Source organism: Vitis riparia, chromosome 1, assembly GCF_004353265.1.
Source record: "Vitis riparia cultivar Riparia Gloire de Montpellier isolate 1030 chromosome 1, EGFV_Vit.rip_1.0, whole genome shotgun sequence".
NCBI lineage: Eukaryota > Viridiplantae > Streptophyta > Magnoliopsida > Vitales > Vitaceae > Vitis > Vitis riparia.
Window position 1 is genome coordinate 7,149,752 of NC_048431.1, and position 15,475 is coordinate 7,165,226.

The 15,475-nt window shown below is 30.3% G+C and overlaps 2 protein-coding genes across 2 annotated transcripts; both read right to left on the minus strand.

The window, feature by feature from the left end:
- Window positions 1–2,178: 2,178 nt before the first annotated feature.
- On the minus strand, window positions 2,179–4,208 carry LOC117924824 (cytochrome P450 71B34-like). Its single transcript, XM_034843533.1, has 2 exons — window positions 3,222–4,208; window positions 2,179–2,794 (listed from the first exon to the last, which is right to left on the minus strand). The coding sequence occupies exons 1-2, from the start codon at window positions 4,125–4,127 to the stop codon at window positions 2,183–2,185; spliced, it is 1,518 nt and encodes a 505-aa protein (XP_034699424.1). The 5' UTR covers window positions 4,128–4,208; the 3' UTR covers window positions 2,179–2,182.
- A 7,946-nt stretch (window positions 4,209–12,154) lies between these two features.
- LOC117924804 (cytochrome P450 71B34-like) lies at window positions 12,155–14,294 on the minus strand. The gene is made up of 2 exons (XM_034843517.1): window positions 13,345–14,294; window positions 12,155–12,877 (listed from the first exon to the last, which is right to left on the minus strand). The coding sequence occupies exons 1-2, from the start codon at window positions 14,248–14,250 to the stop codon at window positions 12,266–12,268; spliced, it is 1,518 nt and encodes a 505-aa protein (XP_034699408.1). The 5' UTR covers window positions 14,251–14,294; the 3' UTR covers window positions 12,155–12,265.
- Window positions 14,295–15,475: the final 1,181 nt, after the last annotated feature.

Below are 15,475 nucleotides of genomic sequence, written 5' to 3' on the forward strand. Positions count from 1 at the left end.
AAAAGAGTTTTTGATGAAACTTAAATTAAATTATATTTAAATTGTTAAATTAAAATTTATTATTTAATTTTTACTTTGAATATTAAGATTGTTTTATAAAATTATTTTAAAATTTATTCTAAATCATTAAATTGACATACTTATCCTCATAAATTATAATTAGGGTAAAGCAAGTTAAATAATAATAAAGAATGTGGAGTAACGAAAAAAATCATAAAGATAATTAAGATAAATCATAATAAAAAAAAGTAAAATAAAGATGTAAACTTAATAATAATTAATTATTTTATTTATTATTTAAAATTATTTTTTATTTTAAGTTATTTTATCAACTATATTTAATTTATTTAATTACTTGTAAATTGTAACTCGCAACATAGATACCCAACCACTAAATGGGATTTTTGATAAAAGTATGGCAATTTTAAAAAATAATTCCTAATTACCGTAGTAGAAAAAATAATTCCAAATTTACCGTAATTTTTTCCAAATAGAAAAGAGAAAATAAATTATAAGTGAAAAATCATCTCTCCAAAAACAATTTATGAACTTTTAAAAAAATTATAAAAAAATTGTCTTTTTAAAACACGATTTCTAAAATTTCTTTTTTATATGAAAAATCGTTTTTTAAAGAGGCGATCTTAAAAAATAAATAAATCGTCTCTTGAGAAATGGTCTTTTAAAACAGTAAGATATCATCTTTTAAAAAGACGATTTCTAAAAATAAAAATAAAAAAATTAAAACAAATGAGAAATCATCTCTTAAAGAGACGATTTCCAAAAAAAAATATATATATATATATATATATATAAAATTCTCAAAAAAAAAAAAAAAAAAACAAGAAATTCGACTATTTCTACGCAGACCAAAAAAAAAAAACAAGATATCGTCTCTTCGAGAGACTATTTCTACGCAAAAGTGAAAAAAAAAACCCAAGTGCAGCACAAAAGTGAGAAGAGAGTATTTTGGCCTTTCCAAGCTTGAAAAAGAGCACCCAAATAGGCTTTTCATCTACATTGGTAATACGTTGAATGCAAGTGTTAGGAATGGGTTTTCGGGGATTTTGGTTGATTTGTTTTGTAAGGGTAGTTTGATACCGGAGCTTCAGGATCCAGGGACTTGGGAGAAGTTGAGGAAGAGGTTGAGGAAGGATGGGAGGATTATGGTTAATGTTGGAGGGAGTTGTGTTGAGGCAAAGGATTCAAGGAGAGATGGGAAGGCGGTAATAGAGGAATCATTGAAGGCAATGCATAAGGTCTTTGGTGATCAGTCTTTGTTTTGAATCTTGGAAACAGGAAGGAGGATAGCTCCATTGCTCTCACCGGCAAATTGTCGGATCTTGATGAATGGAAGAAAGCTCTTCCCTGATCTTTAAGGTTTTATGTGGATGTGGACGCCCGTCAGTTCCTAGTGTGACTGTTTCCATTAACCACTCTCTGAGAAGAAGCATTCAGGAGCAGTCTACTGATGCAATTCATATATTTGTGTTTATTCCTGTTAGAAGCAATGTTTTTTTTTTCCCTGGATTGTGCAAAGCTTATTTATGAGGTTTGAACTTTTCTCCCACGTAAAATCATCCTCTCTTTTGTCTCTTTGTTCTCGATTGGTTCATTAGGGCATCTAAGTGAGTCACATGATTGTAAAATGGATTTATAATATATTTTTATATTAAATTATATTAATTTTTTATAACATATAAATAATTAATTGTATTATAATATATATTAAATTTTATTTTTTTATTTTTTAAATTATCTCTTGAAAAGATAATCTTCAATTGCTTAATTTATTTTTTTTTTTTAAATCGTGCTTTTTTAAAAAATATAGATTTAAAATTATCTTTTTCATTATGATAATTTAAGAATTATTTTTTAAAATTACGATACTCTTATCAAAAATCCCTCTGCCATTCTAAGTTGACCGGTCGGTTTAAGTCATGGCTCCTATTTTCTTGCCTTCTCCTATTGCAGCACTGCACCACATGACATCTCCTTTTCTTTCTACCGGGTCCTTTTCCTATCTGCAACGATTTTCATCAATTTCAATTTGGCCACAGATAGTGCAAATATTTTAATATTTTTATTCTTTTATATGGGAGAGAAAAGGGGAGAAATAAATTAAATAAGTATGTAAAAATAAATAAATTTAAACTTCTTTTATTTTTCTACTTTTCTTTTCTTGTTAACAGTGATGGAGAATTGGCACAAGGTTAAGAGCAAACTTCTTACGGACAGTAAGACCTGCTGCTTCTTCCATGTTTATATCTGCCTGTCTCATCCCGTTCGGCAAGTTCCAATTGAAACGATATAAAAGATTAGCAAGTGCGAGCTCCACTGTTGCAATCGCCATATACATACCCGGGCAAATTCTTCTTCCCGCTCCGAAAGGCAGTAGCTCAAAATGTTGTCCTCTAAAATCTACAGAGTTGTCCATAAACCTCTCGGGCAAAAACTCCTCTGGGTTCTTCCAGAGGTTGGGGTCTCGCCCAATTGCCCAAATTTTTACGTGGACTTGGGTTTTCGGGTAAATGTGGTACCCGTTTATCTCAAAATGTGACATGGTTTCTCTTGGAAGTAGAAGTGGGGCGGGAGGATGCAGTCTCAAAGTTTCTTTGACCACCATCTTGAGGTAGTGAAGCTGATCAACTTCACTCTCCGTGACTTTTCCTTTATTTCCAATGGAGCTTCTAACTTCAGCCTGGGCTTTTTTCATTATTCTTGGGTTCCTAGCAAGCTTGGTCATTGCCCAAGTTACGGTGATTGCACCAGTGTCCACTCCAGCCAAGAATAAATCCTGAGGCACATGTTAAAAGTAAGCAAAAGAACGCTTTAGTTCCAAGTATACCAAGCTAAGCATTATGCCATTCTTGGCTCAAAGAACCCAAGACGCAAAGTCAAATTAAATGATAATCGATTGGCCCTTTTGTAGATAGCTCCAAGGCACTCTACGTAATTTTGCGCCTTCCTCCCCACCCCCCGTCCCTTTCTCTCTCTCTTCCAATGCCTTCATAATCAAACCAAGTCTTTAAATAGAAAAAATATTGGTTCATAATTTACTGGTCAAACCAGTAGTTAAACCATGTAACGGGTAACATTATAAATATATTATTACATATTATTAAAATTAAAAATAATATTTAAAAATTATATATATATATATAATATTTAAATGTGAATATATTAAAAATAAGACGGGAAAAAGGAGTAGGTTGGTGACTTACCATAAGGACTGCTTTCGCGTTATCTTTAGTGAACTGTAGGGCACTGGATTCAGATTGTTCCCTCTCTATTCTCAGCAGCACGTCGATGATGTCTTCATGCTCCTCTTTCACCCTTCCTGGGTTGAGATGATCTTCGATCACCTGTTGGTAGAAGCCGTCCATTTCATGGAAACTCCTCTCAAGCCTTCCATGAAGACCAGTGAGTCTATCCACAATCCGACCCACGTACGGAAAGAAATCGGCTGCAGTGAGCCCGCCCAACAAAGCCATGGCTTCATGAACCACTTCTTGAAATCTTCCGTCACCAAACTCACTCGCTTGAAAACTCTGTCCGAATGCAAGCCTACAAATTATATTTGCTGTGAGAGACATTAGCCTCTCGGTAAGATCAATAGGACTTCCAGAAGAAGACGATTGCACAATTGAATCAATCAGCAAAGCGACCTCCTCTTCTCTGATGAACTGAAACGACTGCACCCTTTTTGTGCTAAACACCTCAAGAACACAGATCTTGCGTACTTCCCTCCAGTAATCGCCGTATGGCGCAAAAGCTATGTCTCGGTGATTGTATGAGAATTTTCCAAGTCCAACTAAGGGAGGTCGACTGCAACAATCAATATCATGAGTTTTCAAGAATTCCCTTGCAGCTTCCGCAGAGGAGACTACGACGGTAGGGACACCGAGCTGAAGGAGCATGATGGAGCCATATTTCTTAGATAGTTGCCACCAAGAGTAGTGAGGCAACGCACCAAGTTGGTGCAAATTACCTATAATGGGAAGCTTAGTAGGGCCAGGCGGCAGCGGCTTCTTTTGCCCCTTCAACTCTATTCTCCGTTTTATGAGATACATAAGAGGGAGAAGTAGCAGAAGCAGATGAAGCCAGATTGATGGGGAATAGAGCGCCATTGGAGCTTGCTCGCTCTATGAATCTTGGGTGGGATGTACTTAGGATACACATATATCATCGGCTTCAACCCCAATTCCAACTTCTACCACTATTTTGTCCTAGCAGGCGTTCCAATTATCTTTTCCCCTTTTTTATTCTATAGCATTACATGTCGCGCGTTTCGCAACGATAAGCACAGATTTGTCTTTTCTTTCTTTCTTTCTTTACCCACAAATTTTGTGAAGTGATACAAAACAGGAAAAAAATATATTTTCTTTATAAAAGAATATTTTTTCAAACTCCACTAAAACTTTTAATGTCTATAAATGTCCCCATTCCAAGGCGTAACATGCGCATACATTCTCATGTATACGAGGGCACATACATACATTTCCATGTGCATGGCTTTCATTTTTTATTTTTTTTAAAACAAATATTTTAATAAGAAGTTTCCAATTTTAAAAAATCTTTCCCAATTGTTTTCAAACCCTATTTTGTTTTTTTCCCTTTTTTCTCACTTGATATACCTTGTATTAACCCGAAAGTTTCATTGGAACATCCTCTCAAATAAATAGATAATTTTGTTCATCTCGGATCCATTGAATCCAAAGTAAATTATAAATTATTTTTATATATTTAATAACATAATATAAATTTTTTTATTAATTTATAAAACTTAAATATTTTAACCATGAATATTATTAAATATTAGAAACTTTTTAATTTTTTAAATAAAAAATATTAAAATGTGGTATAATTTTTATTTCAAACACTAAAAATAATATATATATAACATTCGATATATTTCAGGATATCGATATCCTTAGATATACATATTTTCTCCTTATTTATTCAATCTTGTCAATCAAATATAACCTAAATTAATGAGAAGTAATTTATTGAAAATCTATAACAAGCACAACTTAACATCCATGAAGATCTATAGGAATTCCTGGGTGAAACTTATAAATCCGGAGTCGAGATGTCAATTCCGGTGGCTAGAGCATTGTTGAATTTTATATGACCAGGTGATAAAGAAATTGAGGCAAAAAATGCAAATGAAGTTGTTTCATGAGGATGAACTTTGCATAGATTGCAATGTCAAATCTCAGGTCCTTTTTCATTCAATAAGGAAAACGAAAACATAAATCTATGAGACGTGGACGACACTCCCAACACTTACCTAATAACGGGTTCTCTTTTAGTTGCCCCATTTCAAATGTCGTGCTTCATTTTACTTCATCCATATAAACCAACCAGCATTTTGTTGTTTTCAGTGGTTATGTCACGCACCAAAGCCAACTGGGGCCCAAGATTTCACTAGAATCTTGGCAACACAAGCATCATGCCACTCAATATTGCAGTAACACTCCCAGGAATAGGGGCTAATGGGCCCCTAATTAAAATAATTCAAGCTACAATGCATCCATGACCTCTAAAAGCTTTCACATTTTTCTCTCAACTTGCTTTTCCATATATATGCAATAAGACAACTTTCAAAAAATCAAAGGGTAACTATTTCTTACCTTTATTTGCAAAAGCAATGATCGATATCACTTTTCATTTAGGACTAAGGAGCTTGTTTGCGGCTCACCATGAGGATTGCTTTAATATGATCTTTATTTAGCTGAACCGCACCAAATTTAGGGTGTTCGATCCCTTTTTGTTTGCAGCAGCACATCGATGAAATTTTCCTGTTCATCTTTCACAGCTTATTGAATTGAGATCATGGAGTCCAATGACCTGCTAGTAGAAACCATCCAATCCATAGGAAGTCCTCTTGAGCCACCCATAAAGACGAGTGAGCCTAATCTACAAAGATTGTCTAAAGCATTGAAAAGTATAGAAGTTCTAAAGAGAAACATGCATGGTATAGAAAGTACATGATTTTAGTATGCTATACTTGGATGATAAGGTACTTTGTAAGGTTGCAAAAGATGATACAATTGTTTATGGTTCAAGTTAAAAAGTCTATATATTATAAAGTTTCTTATGAATGTCTTGTATTTAAATAGGTAATTATTTTCCATCTAAATGAAAGAAAATATATCCGTTAAAGACTACTTTGATGAGTTTGATAGAACCATGATAGACATAAGAAATATTATGTCAAAATTATTGATAAAGATAAGTAATAATTTTGATGTGTTAACTTCCAAGTTTTTATAAGAACCTTGTGAATACTGTAATATCTGATAGAAATAATCATTTCATAAAGGAGATGGGGATATAATTAAATATAAGGGAGTTCAAGAATTGAATGTCTAAGAATAGAAAAAAAGAAAAAAAGACCTCACAAAAATATTAATTGGCTAGATGGTAAATAGGAAAAAAAAAAAAAAAAAACCTTAAGCAAGATAGGTTGAGATCTATATCAAACTTCAAGGAAAAACCAAGCATTTCAATTACAACAAGAAAGAACGTAATGAGAGGAATGGTCTAGAATGTAAAAGAAAGGCAAAAGAGAAAATTGTTCTTTTATGATATTGTAGCAGCCAAGGAAATTTAATGTTATATCCCTTTGTAGTTTTTGTAAGTGACTCAAATAATGAATGAATACTTGATTTAGGGTAATCTTATCATTTAACTTTGAGTGAATACCCATCAATTTGATGGCAGGAAAATTATTATGAGAAATACTACAACTTACAAGATTGTTAGGATATGCACAATTCAAATTAAGATTCTTAATGATATTTTGGAGGATACTAATTGATGTACAATATATTCCAATGTTGAAAAAGAATTGATTTCTTTTGATACTTTTCATTCTAAAAAGGTGCATATACAAAGGTAGAAGTGGACTTGGGAGAATATTGAAGGGTAATGAGAGGACAAAAAGTTAATAATTGTCATACATTACAAGACAACATAGTTATAGGTCCAATTATATACACAATAAGGTGGGACTATTTTGAGCAAAGTGGATTCACTTGATAAAAAGATATTAGAGAGCGAGTAATAAAAGTAAATCCTTTTGAAAAAAATCTAAGTGTAGATTTGTTTTGAAAATATTCACAAAAATAGTGTTAGCTTTAGAATTAAGGTCGTAGTAAACTATAATTTTTATAACCATAATTAATGACTATGGTTTAACCTTAAACTTAAAACCAAGGTCAATGATTATAGTTTTAACATAAAAAAAAATTTTTAAATAATAAAATATATGTTAATGAAGGACCAGTTTGATGAATATTTTTAAAAGTAATCTAAATTTGGAATTTCTTTTTCTTGAAAAAAAATAATTTTGTGGCAAATTCTGAATTTTAAAGAGTAAAAAATTTTAAATTAGTTTAAAATTTTATTTTAAAAAACTTGTAACAGATTCAAAACTGCCTTGACACCGACGTTATACAAATGTAGGCATTAAGCCCACAAATTAATAAAATTTGATATTTTTATTTTTAGGGTTATGTTTGGTTCCCGGAAAATACTAAGGAAAGAAAAAAAAAATGTAAAGAAAAATGATTTTTTCATATTTGATTGTCCTATAAAAAATATCAAAGAAAATCAAATATAATTTAAACTAATTAAAAACTTATGTATTTTTAAATTATTTAATTTTTATATTAATGAGTTAAAATAAATAAAATGAGTTTGAAGTAACAAAAAAAATAATTTATCAACTTTTAATCTATTTTTTTTATTTTCCTCTATTTTTTATTTCTTTCTACTTTTCTTTTATATATTTTTTCCTTTGCATTTTCCTTCAAATTTTATGAAACCAAACATAGCACAGAGTGGATCAAAATCTGTAACATAAAAGACATTTTCTCATGTGGGTCAGGCTTGCGCCTAGAGACGGGTCGAAGTAGCATCTTGTAAAATCCATGAGGTAAAACATACGATTAAAAATCAATCAAAACGGGCCAAGGGCCCCATAACAGAGCCCATTAGATACGTGGCACAACATCTATGCGTTGTGTAAACCTATGGATGACAGGGTCACAAAGTTGCCCCTTGTGGAGCATCTAACCTTGGGTGCCATATATTCCATTTTGAAAATATAAAAAAAGTTGACTCAACCACGGTTTGCCTGCATCTAACCATGGTCGTCAACGTGTCCGATCTCTTTGAAAGAACTAGGGTTAAGGTTAGGGTTAGGGTTCGATCCGATTGCGACCAATGGAGATGGAATGTGTGACTGAGTTTCCTCATACTCACATGGATCGGCGTCCTCGAAAGAGGCCTAGGTTTGCTTGGGATGCACCTTAACTTCACCCTAAGGTAAAAGTCGAAACCTCTTTGGCTGCTTTTGGTTGCCCAGAATTGGAGTTCCCATATTTGGATTCGGATTTTGTGCAACCAAACTCAGCTTTGTATCATGATTGTCTTTTTTTTTTAAATTAGAAATGTTCCAAATACATTTTTTAAATTAGAAAACAATTTATCCAGTATATATATACACATTCATAGAATCTTTATGAAATTTAAAAAATATTTAATAAATCAACTTAATAATTTAAGAAATTAATATAATATAATGATTAAATTTAGGTTATTAAGTATATTTAGTATTATAATTTAAAATTAAAATTAATTTTGACAAAAAAACTTAATGACTTAATATAACTTAATAATTTAAACATAAAATTACTTTAAATCATTATTAAGTATTATGTTTTATTAAATTCTAATTGACTTATTTTTCTTGGCATATAAGTGTAAACATGATTTTCTTGATTTCAAAAGAAAACCCCACATAGCCTTCATGCTGGTAGTGGGAGCAAAGACAACATAAGAATTTTTGGACGGTTTGACGATATTTTGTTATATTTGTTTTTAAAAATTATGTTTAAGTTAAAGAATGAAAAGTAAACTTTTAATGTTTTCTAAAAGCAAAAATGTTTTACAATTAATTTTGAAGTGCATTCTATATACATATATATATATATATATATATATATATATATATATATAAGGGGAAAAAAAACAGGTTTGAATAAATTGTTCTTAAAAACAAATTTTTATTTTGATTTTAAAAATGTTGTAAACCAATTTATATGATTTAAACTATATTTAATTTAAGTCTTATTAAAAATAAAAATTAATTTGTTATTCTAACTAAATTTAAAAATATATAGTTTTTAGTAAAATATGAATATGAATATTATAGTGAAATTATAAATTATAAATTATAAATTATATATATATATATATATATATATATATATATATATATATATATATATATATGTAAATGATATTACCGCTATAACAAATATGATGTTTTAAAAATATATAGCTTTTAGTAAAATATGAATACTAATATCATAATGAAATCATAAATTGTATTTTTTTTTTCATAAAAAATGATATTATATATTTTTGTAGTTAATTATAAAGATATGGATATTAATATCTTTGTATAATACAATTATTTTTTTTAAAGTTCAATTTATTTTAATTTGAAAAAAAAAATCATAACATAGATAAATTTAGTAACATATTTTGAAGAATTAATTTTTAAATTTTCAAATTATTTTTTAAAATTAGAATATGTATTATTAAGTCTCACTTGATTTGGTTTCACTTAATTCAAAATTGAGTTGTCGAGTGAGAAAATTTAAAATAAACAATAAAATTATGATGTATTATATATCATATTTGGTCTATTATATTTTATAGTGATTAAATATATTTTTAAGTTTCAAATCATTCTTAAGAATTATTAAATGTCATAATAAATTTAATATATTAAGTCTTGTTTGATCTGAAATTTATTTGTCAGCAATAAAATTTATAAAAATATAATCATATGTAAAGAAACAATAATAAAATTATTCTAGACTAATTCTTGTAAATGGATTTTTATTATAAAGTGTATTATATTTTTAGTTGTAAATCATTTTTCTCAATTCATAAACTTGTTAATAAATCTAATGCATTCAAATCTACTTGTTTAATAAAAATTTTATGAAAGTATAGTTTAAAAGTGCAAAATAGAGTCATTTTTTTATCCATAAATTTATAGTATTAATTGGTTGATTACTTGAGTTTTAAATTATTTTTAAAAATTACTAAATTCTTTAATAAATCTAACGCATTGAGTTTTATTTGATTTTGAGTTTATTTACTTAATGAAAAAATTCACAACATATACTTATATGTAAGGAAGAAACTAACAAAGTCATTTACAATGAATTTTGATCTATCAGTTTCTAATGGTACTTGAATTAGTTTTAAGTTTCATAACTTTCTAGTACTAGATTAGTTCTTGAGTTCCAAATTATCTTCAAGTTTCAAATTATTAGTCCTACCTTAGTTTTTGAGTTTCAAATTATTTTTAAATAAAATTATTTCTAAAAATGATTAAATTGTATGCATCAAATATCATTTTATTTGAGGTCTCATTGTCTAATAATATTTTTTTTTTAAAGAAGTTGAAAGAAATTTGAAAAAATAATTATAATTAAAAAAGATATCATATTTGAAGATTTTATATATATATATATATAGTGATTGGTGAAGAGAAAATAAAATGAGAAAAAGAGATGGTGTTATTTTTTTTAATTATTTTTTTAAGTTCTCCAAATTTTCCGTTTATTTTAATTTTTATTTGTTTTCTACAAACTATTCTTCATTCCACTTTAAATTTTAAAAATTGTTACCAACAAAAATGTTATTAATTTAAAAAAGCAATTTCTTACCTTTAAAAATAAAATTTTATTTTTAAATCATAACGAAAACACATTAAATTATAAGAGTCATAAACGACAATGTTGATAAGAATCGCAATCCTTTATTTTTTATTTTTTCTTTTTTGGCATCAATTTCACAAGACATCTCGTCCTTATTTCCCTATGATAACTAAGAAACAAAAAATCACTTCACCTATGAGTAAAGTCCTCCTGAAGAGATGACCTTTAGAACCAACCTTTCCCACTTTATGTTGAAAAGAAACCTTTAACAACTTTTGATAAGTTGTGACACAAATTAGGCTATAATGGTTGTAGAAGGTTGTCCTGATACTGAATTTGGCATTATGTACAAAATGAGGTAAAAGAATGACAAAGAAAAATTGAACATAATTGAAAAAAAGAGGAAGAATGCCCGTAAAAAAACTAGTAAGTACCAAAGGGAGATAGGGTCCTCCTCATTGATCGTATCACTCTCTGCATCTACCAAACTGCAAAAATCCATCTTTGCATATTGAAAGTGATGGAGTAAAGTGGAGTTATTCATCAAGAATTTTAACTTCTTCACTAATATCTTGATAAAAATGGTAATTATATTTGTATCATCTACATGGTGATTAATATTTATTTTAATATCTCACTTTATCATAAATTACAGAGGTTTTCACTTTCTTTTTATTTTACACCTCTGATTATTTTATTTTTAAATAAAAAAACACATGAGAAACTACACCTTTGTAATTAGAAATGAAAATGAAAATGAAAATTAAAAATTATTTTTACATTCTTTTTCAAACTAATTTTATTTATTTTTTTCACCTTTGTAAAGATTAAAAATATATAGAAAAATTTGAGTAATTTTATCTATATTTATTTATTTTGTATTTTTTTTTAGAGTAAATCAAATATGAAAGGTAAATGATTTTTTTTTCTTAACACTATCTTAAACTAAGCGTTGCTATGCATGGTAAGTTATTAAAATGATGATAATGGCTTATAAGAAGAAAGGCAACAAAATTTTTCCCTTTTTCTTTTTCTAATTTTCCTCAATTTTTATTCTCATTTCTTTGGCGCAAGCTGTTTACAATCCAAACGAAATTGAACCTTCCATGGAAAAGGAAAAAAATAAAACAAAATAAGCACTATCAAATTTCAAATTATTTTTTTCCATGAAATAAATTTCCTTTTTTTTTTCTTTGGTTACATTTTTCATGGAAGAAACGATAAAAATGTTGGGAAAAAAAATATTCAAAAGTAATTTATTTTTAATTTCAAAAACCTAATTTATTTTACCTTTTCTTCCTATTTTTTTCCCTCGGATTTTTCTTTAAAACATTTACGAGAAGAAAGCATAATCAACCAAACATAGCCTACACGTTTCCTATGTCATTTTCCCAGGAAAAAGGACAGGTGTTTAATCTCCATACTCCACTTATTTTCATTAATTTATCAGCAACTTAAAGTTTTCGTGGGACAAATACAGAGAATATCAAGAACGATTCCTCTTATCACCGGCATTGTTAACAGTGATGGAGAATTGGCACAAGGTTAAGAGCAAACTTCTTACGGACAGTAAGACCTGCTTCTTCTTCCATGTTAATATCTGCCTCCCTCATCCCATTCGGCAAGTTCCAATTGAAACGATATAAAAGATTAGCAAGTGCGAGCTCCACTGTTGCAATCGCCATATACATACCCGGGCAAATTCTTCTTCCCGCTCCGAAAGGCAGTAGCTCAAAATGTTGTCCTCTAAAATCTACAGAGTTGTCCATAAACCTCTCGGGCAGAAACTCCTCTGGGTTCTTCCAGAGGTTGGGGTCTCGCCCAATTGCCCAAACGTTTACGTGGACTTGGGTTTTCGGGTAAATGTGGTACCCGTTTATCTCAAAATGTGACATGGTTTCTCTTGGAACTAGAAGTGGGGCGGGAGGATGCAGTCTCAAAGTTTCTTTGACCACCATCTTGAGGTAGTGAAGCTGATCGACATCACCCTCCGTGACTTTTCCTTTATTTCCAATGGAGTTTCTAACTTCAACCTGGGCTTTTTTCATTATTCTTGGGTTCCTAGCAAGCTCGGTCATTGCCCAAGTTAGGGTGATTGCACCAGTGTCCACTCCACCCAAGAATAAATCCTGAGGCACATGTTAAAAGTAGGCAAAAGAACACTTTAGTTCCAAGTATACCAAGCTAAGCATTATGCCATTCTTGGTTCAAAGAAACCAAGACGCAAAGTCAAACTAAATGATAATCGATTGGCCCTTTTGTAGATAGCTCCAAGGCACTCTACGTAACTGCTCCTGCCTCCCGTCTCTCTCCTCCACATTTCCATTTCATCATTAATAGAACTTATCAAGTATTTTATGACACGAGATCTGACCATAACTACATTAAAACTTAACGATGTAAAGTGTGTTGAGTTATCCAAGTGTGAGCTTAGGAAATGTGATATTAAGCTTCCCAAATGGGGACCTGATCTATCATTCATCCTTTAAATAGCTAAGAGTTGAAACAACAATAATACATATTCATGATACTTAACAAACTCAAAAAAGAAACGAAAAAAAATGAGACGGATCAAAGGAGTAGGTTGGTGGCTTACCATGATGATTGCTTTTGCACTATCTTTAGTAAACTGTACAGCACCGGATTCAGACCGTTCCCTCTCTATTTTCAGCAGCACGTCGATGATGTCTTCATGCTCCTCTTTCACCCTTCCTGGGTTGAGATGGTCCTCAATCACCCGTTCGTAGAAACCGTCCATTTCAAGGAAACTCCTCTCAAGCCTTCCATGAAGACCAGTGAGTCTATCCACAATCCGACCCACGTACGGAAAGAAATCGGCTGCAGTGAACCCGCCCAACAAAGCCATGGCTTCATGAACCACTTCTTGAAATCTTCCGTCACCAAACTCACTCGCTTGAAAACTCTTTCCGAATGCAATCCTGCAAATTATATTTGCAGTGAGAGACATTAACCTCTCGGTAAGATCAATAGGACTTCCAGAAGAAGATGATTGCGCAATTGAATCAATCAGCAAAGTGACCTCCTCTTCTCTGATGAACTGAAACGATTGCACCCTTTTTGTGCTAAACACCTCAAGAACACAGATCTTGCGTACTTCCCTCCAGTAATCGCCGTATGGCGCAAAAGCTATGTCTCGGTGATTGTATGAGAATTTTCCAAGTCCAACTAAGGGAGGTCGACTGCAACAATCAATATCATGAGTTTTCAAGAATTCCCTTGCAGCTTCCGCAGAGGAGACTACGACGGTAGGGACACCGAGCTGAAGGAGCATGATGGGGCCATATTTCTTAGATAGTTGCCACCAAGAGTAGTGAGGCAACGCACCAAGTTGATGCAAATTACCTATAATGGGAAGCTTAGTAGGGCCAGGCGGCAGCGGCTTCTTTTGCCCCTTCAACTCTATTCTCCGTTTTATGAGATACATAAGAGGGAGAAGTAGCAGAAGCAGATGAAGCCAGATTGATGGGGAATAGAGCGCCATTGGAGCTTGCTCGCTCTATGAATCTTGGGTGGGATGTACTTAGGATACACATATATCATCGGCTTCAACCCCAATTCCAACTTCTACCACTACTTTGTCCTAGCAGGCCTTCCAATTATCTTTTCCCCTTTTTTATTCTATAGCATTACATGTCACGCGCGTTTCGCAACGACAAGCACAGATTTGTCTTTTTCTTTCCTTCTTTCTTTACCCACAAATCTTGTGAAGTGATGCAAAACAAGAAAAAAATATATTTTCTTTATAAAAGAATATTTTTTCAAACTCCACCGGAACTTTTAGGCTATGTTTGATTCCATAAAATTGGAGAAAAAATGTAAGAGAAAGAAAATATATAAAAAAAAAAAAAGTATAATAAAAGAAAAATTGTAGGAAAATAAAAAATAGATTAAAATTTGATAAATTATTTTTTTTGTTACTTCAAACTCATTTTATTTATTTTAACTCATCAATATAAAGATTAAATAATTTTAAAATATATAAATTTTTAATTACTTTTAATTATATTTTATTTTTTTTATATTTTTCATAGGACAATCAAACATGAAAAATCATTTTCCTTTACATTTTTTTTCTTTCCTTGGTATTTTTCGGGAAGCAAACATAACATTTAATATCTATAAATTCCCCATTCCAAGGCCTAACATGTCGCATACATTCTCATGTATACGGGGGCATACATATATTTCCATGTGCATGGAGCGGACCCGAAAGTTTCATTGGAACATTCTCTCAAATATATAGATAATTTTTGTCCAATCCATTGAATCCAAAATAAATTATAAATTATTTTTATATATTTAATAACATAATATAAATCTTTTTATTAATTTATAAAAATTAAATAATTTAATCTTAAATATTATTAAATATTAGAGAATTTTTAATTTTTTAAATAGAAAATATTAAAATATGATATAATTTTTATTTTAAACATTGAAAATAATATATGTTTCATATATTCTTTTATTCATTCCATAAATTAAATATAAATATAATATATCATAACATATCTTATTAGATATGTTACCTCAAGATATATATATATATATATAGTCCAGGATATCAATATGATATCCTTGAATATATATATTTTATCCTTATCTATCACATATTGTCAATCAAATATAACCTAAATTAATGAGAAGTGATTTATTGAAAATCTATAACAAGCACAACTTAAAATCCACGAAGATCTATAGGACCT

Coding starts and splice junctions, on each gene's coding strand:
- LOC117924824 (XM_034843533.1), bottom strand. CDS start 4,127: ATGGCGCTCTATTCCCCATCAATCTGGCTTCATCTGCTTCTGCTACTT. Junction 2,795..3,221: donor ACGCGAAAGCAGTCCTTATG/GTAAGTCACCAA, acceptor CATGTGCCTCAG/GATTTATTCTTGGCTGGAGT.
- LOC117924804 (XM_034843517.1), bottom strand. CDS start 14,250: ATGGCGCTCTATTCCCCATCAATCTGGCTTCATCTGCTTCTGCTACTT. Junction 12,878..13,344: donor GTGCAAAAGCAATCATCATG/GTAAGCCACCAA, acceptor CATGTGCCTCAG/GATTTATTCTTGGGTGGAGT.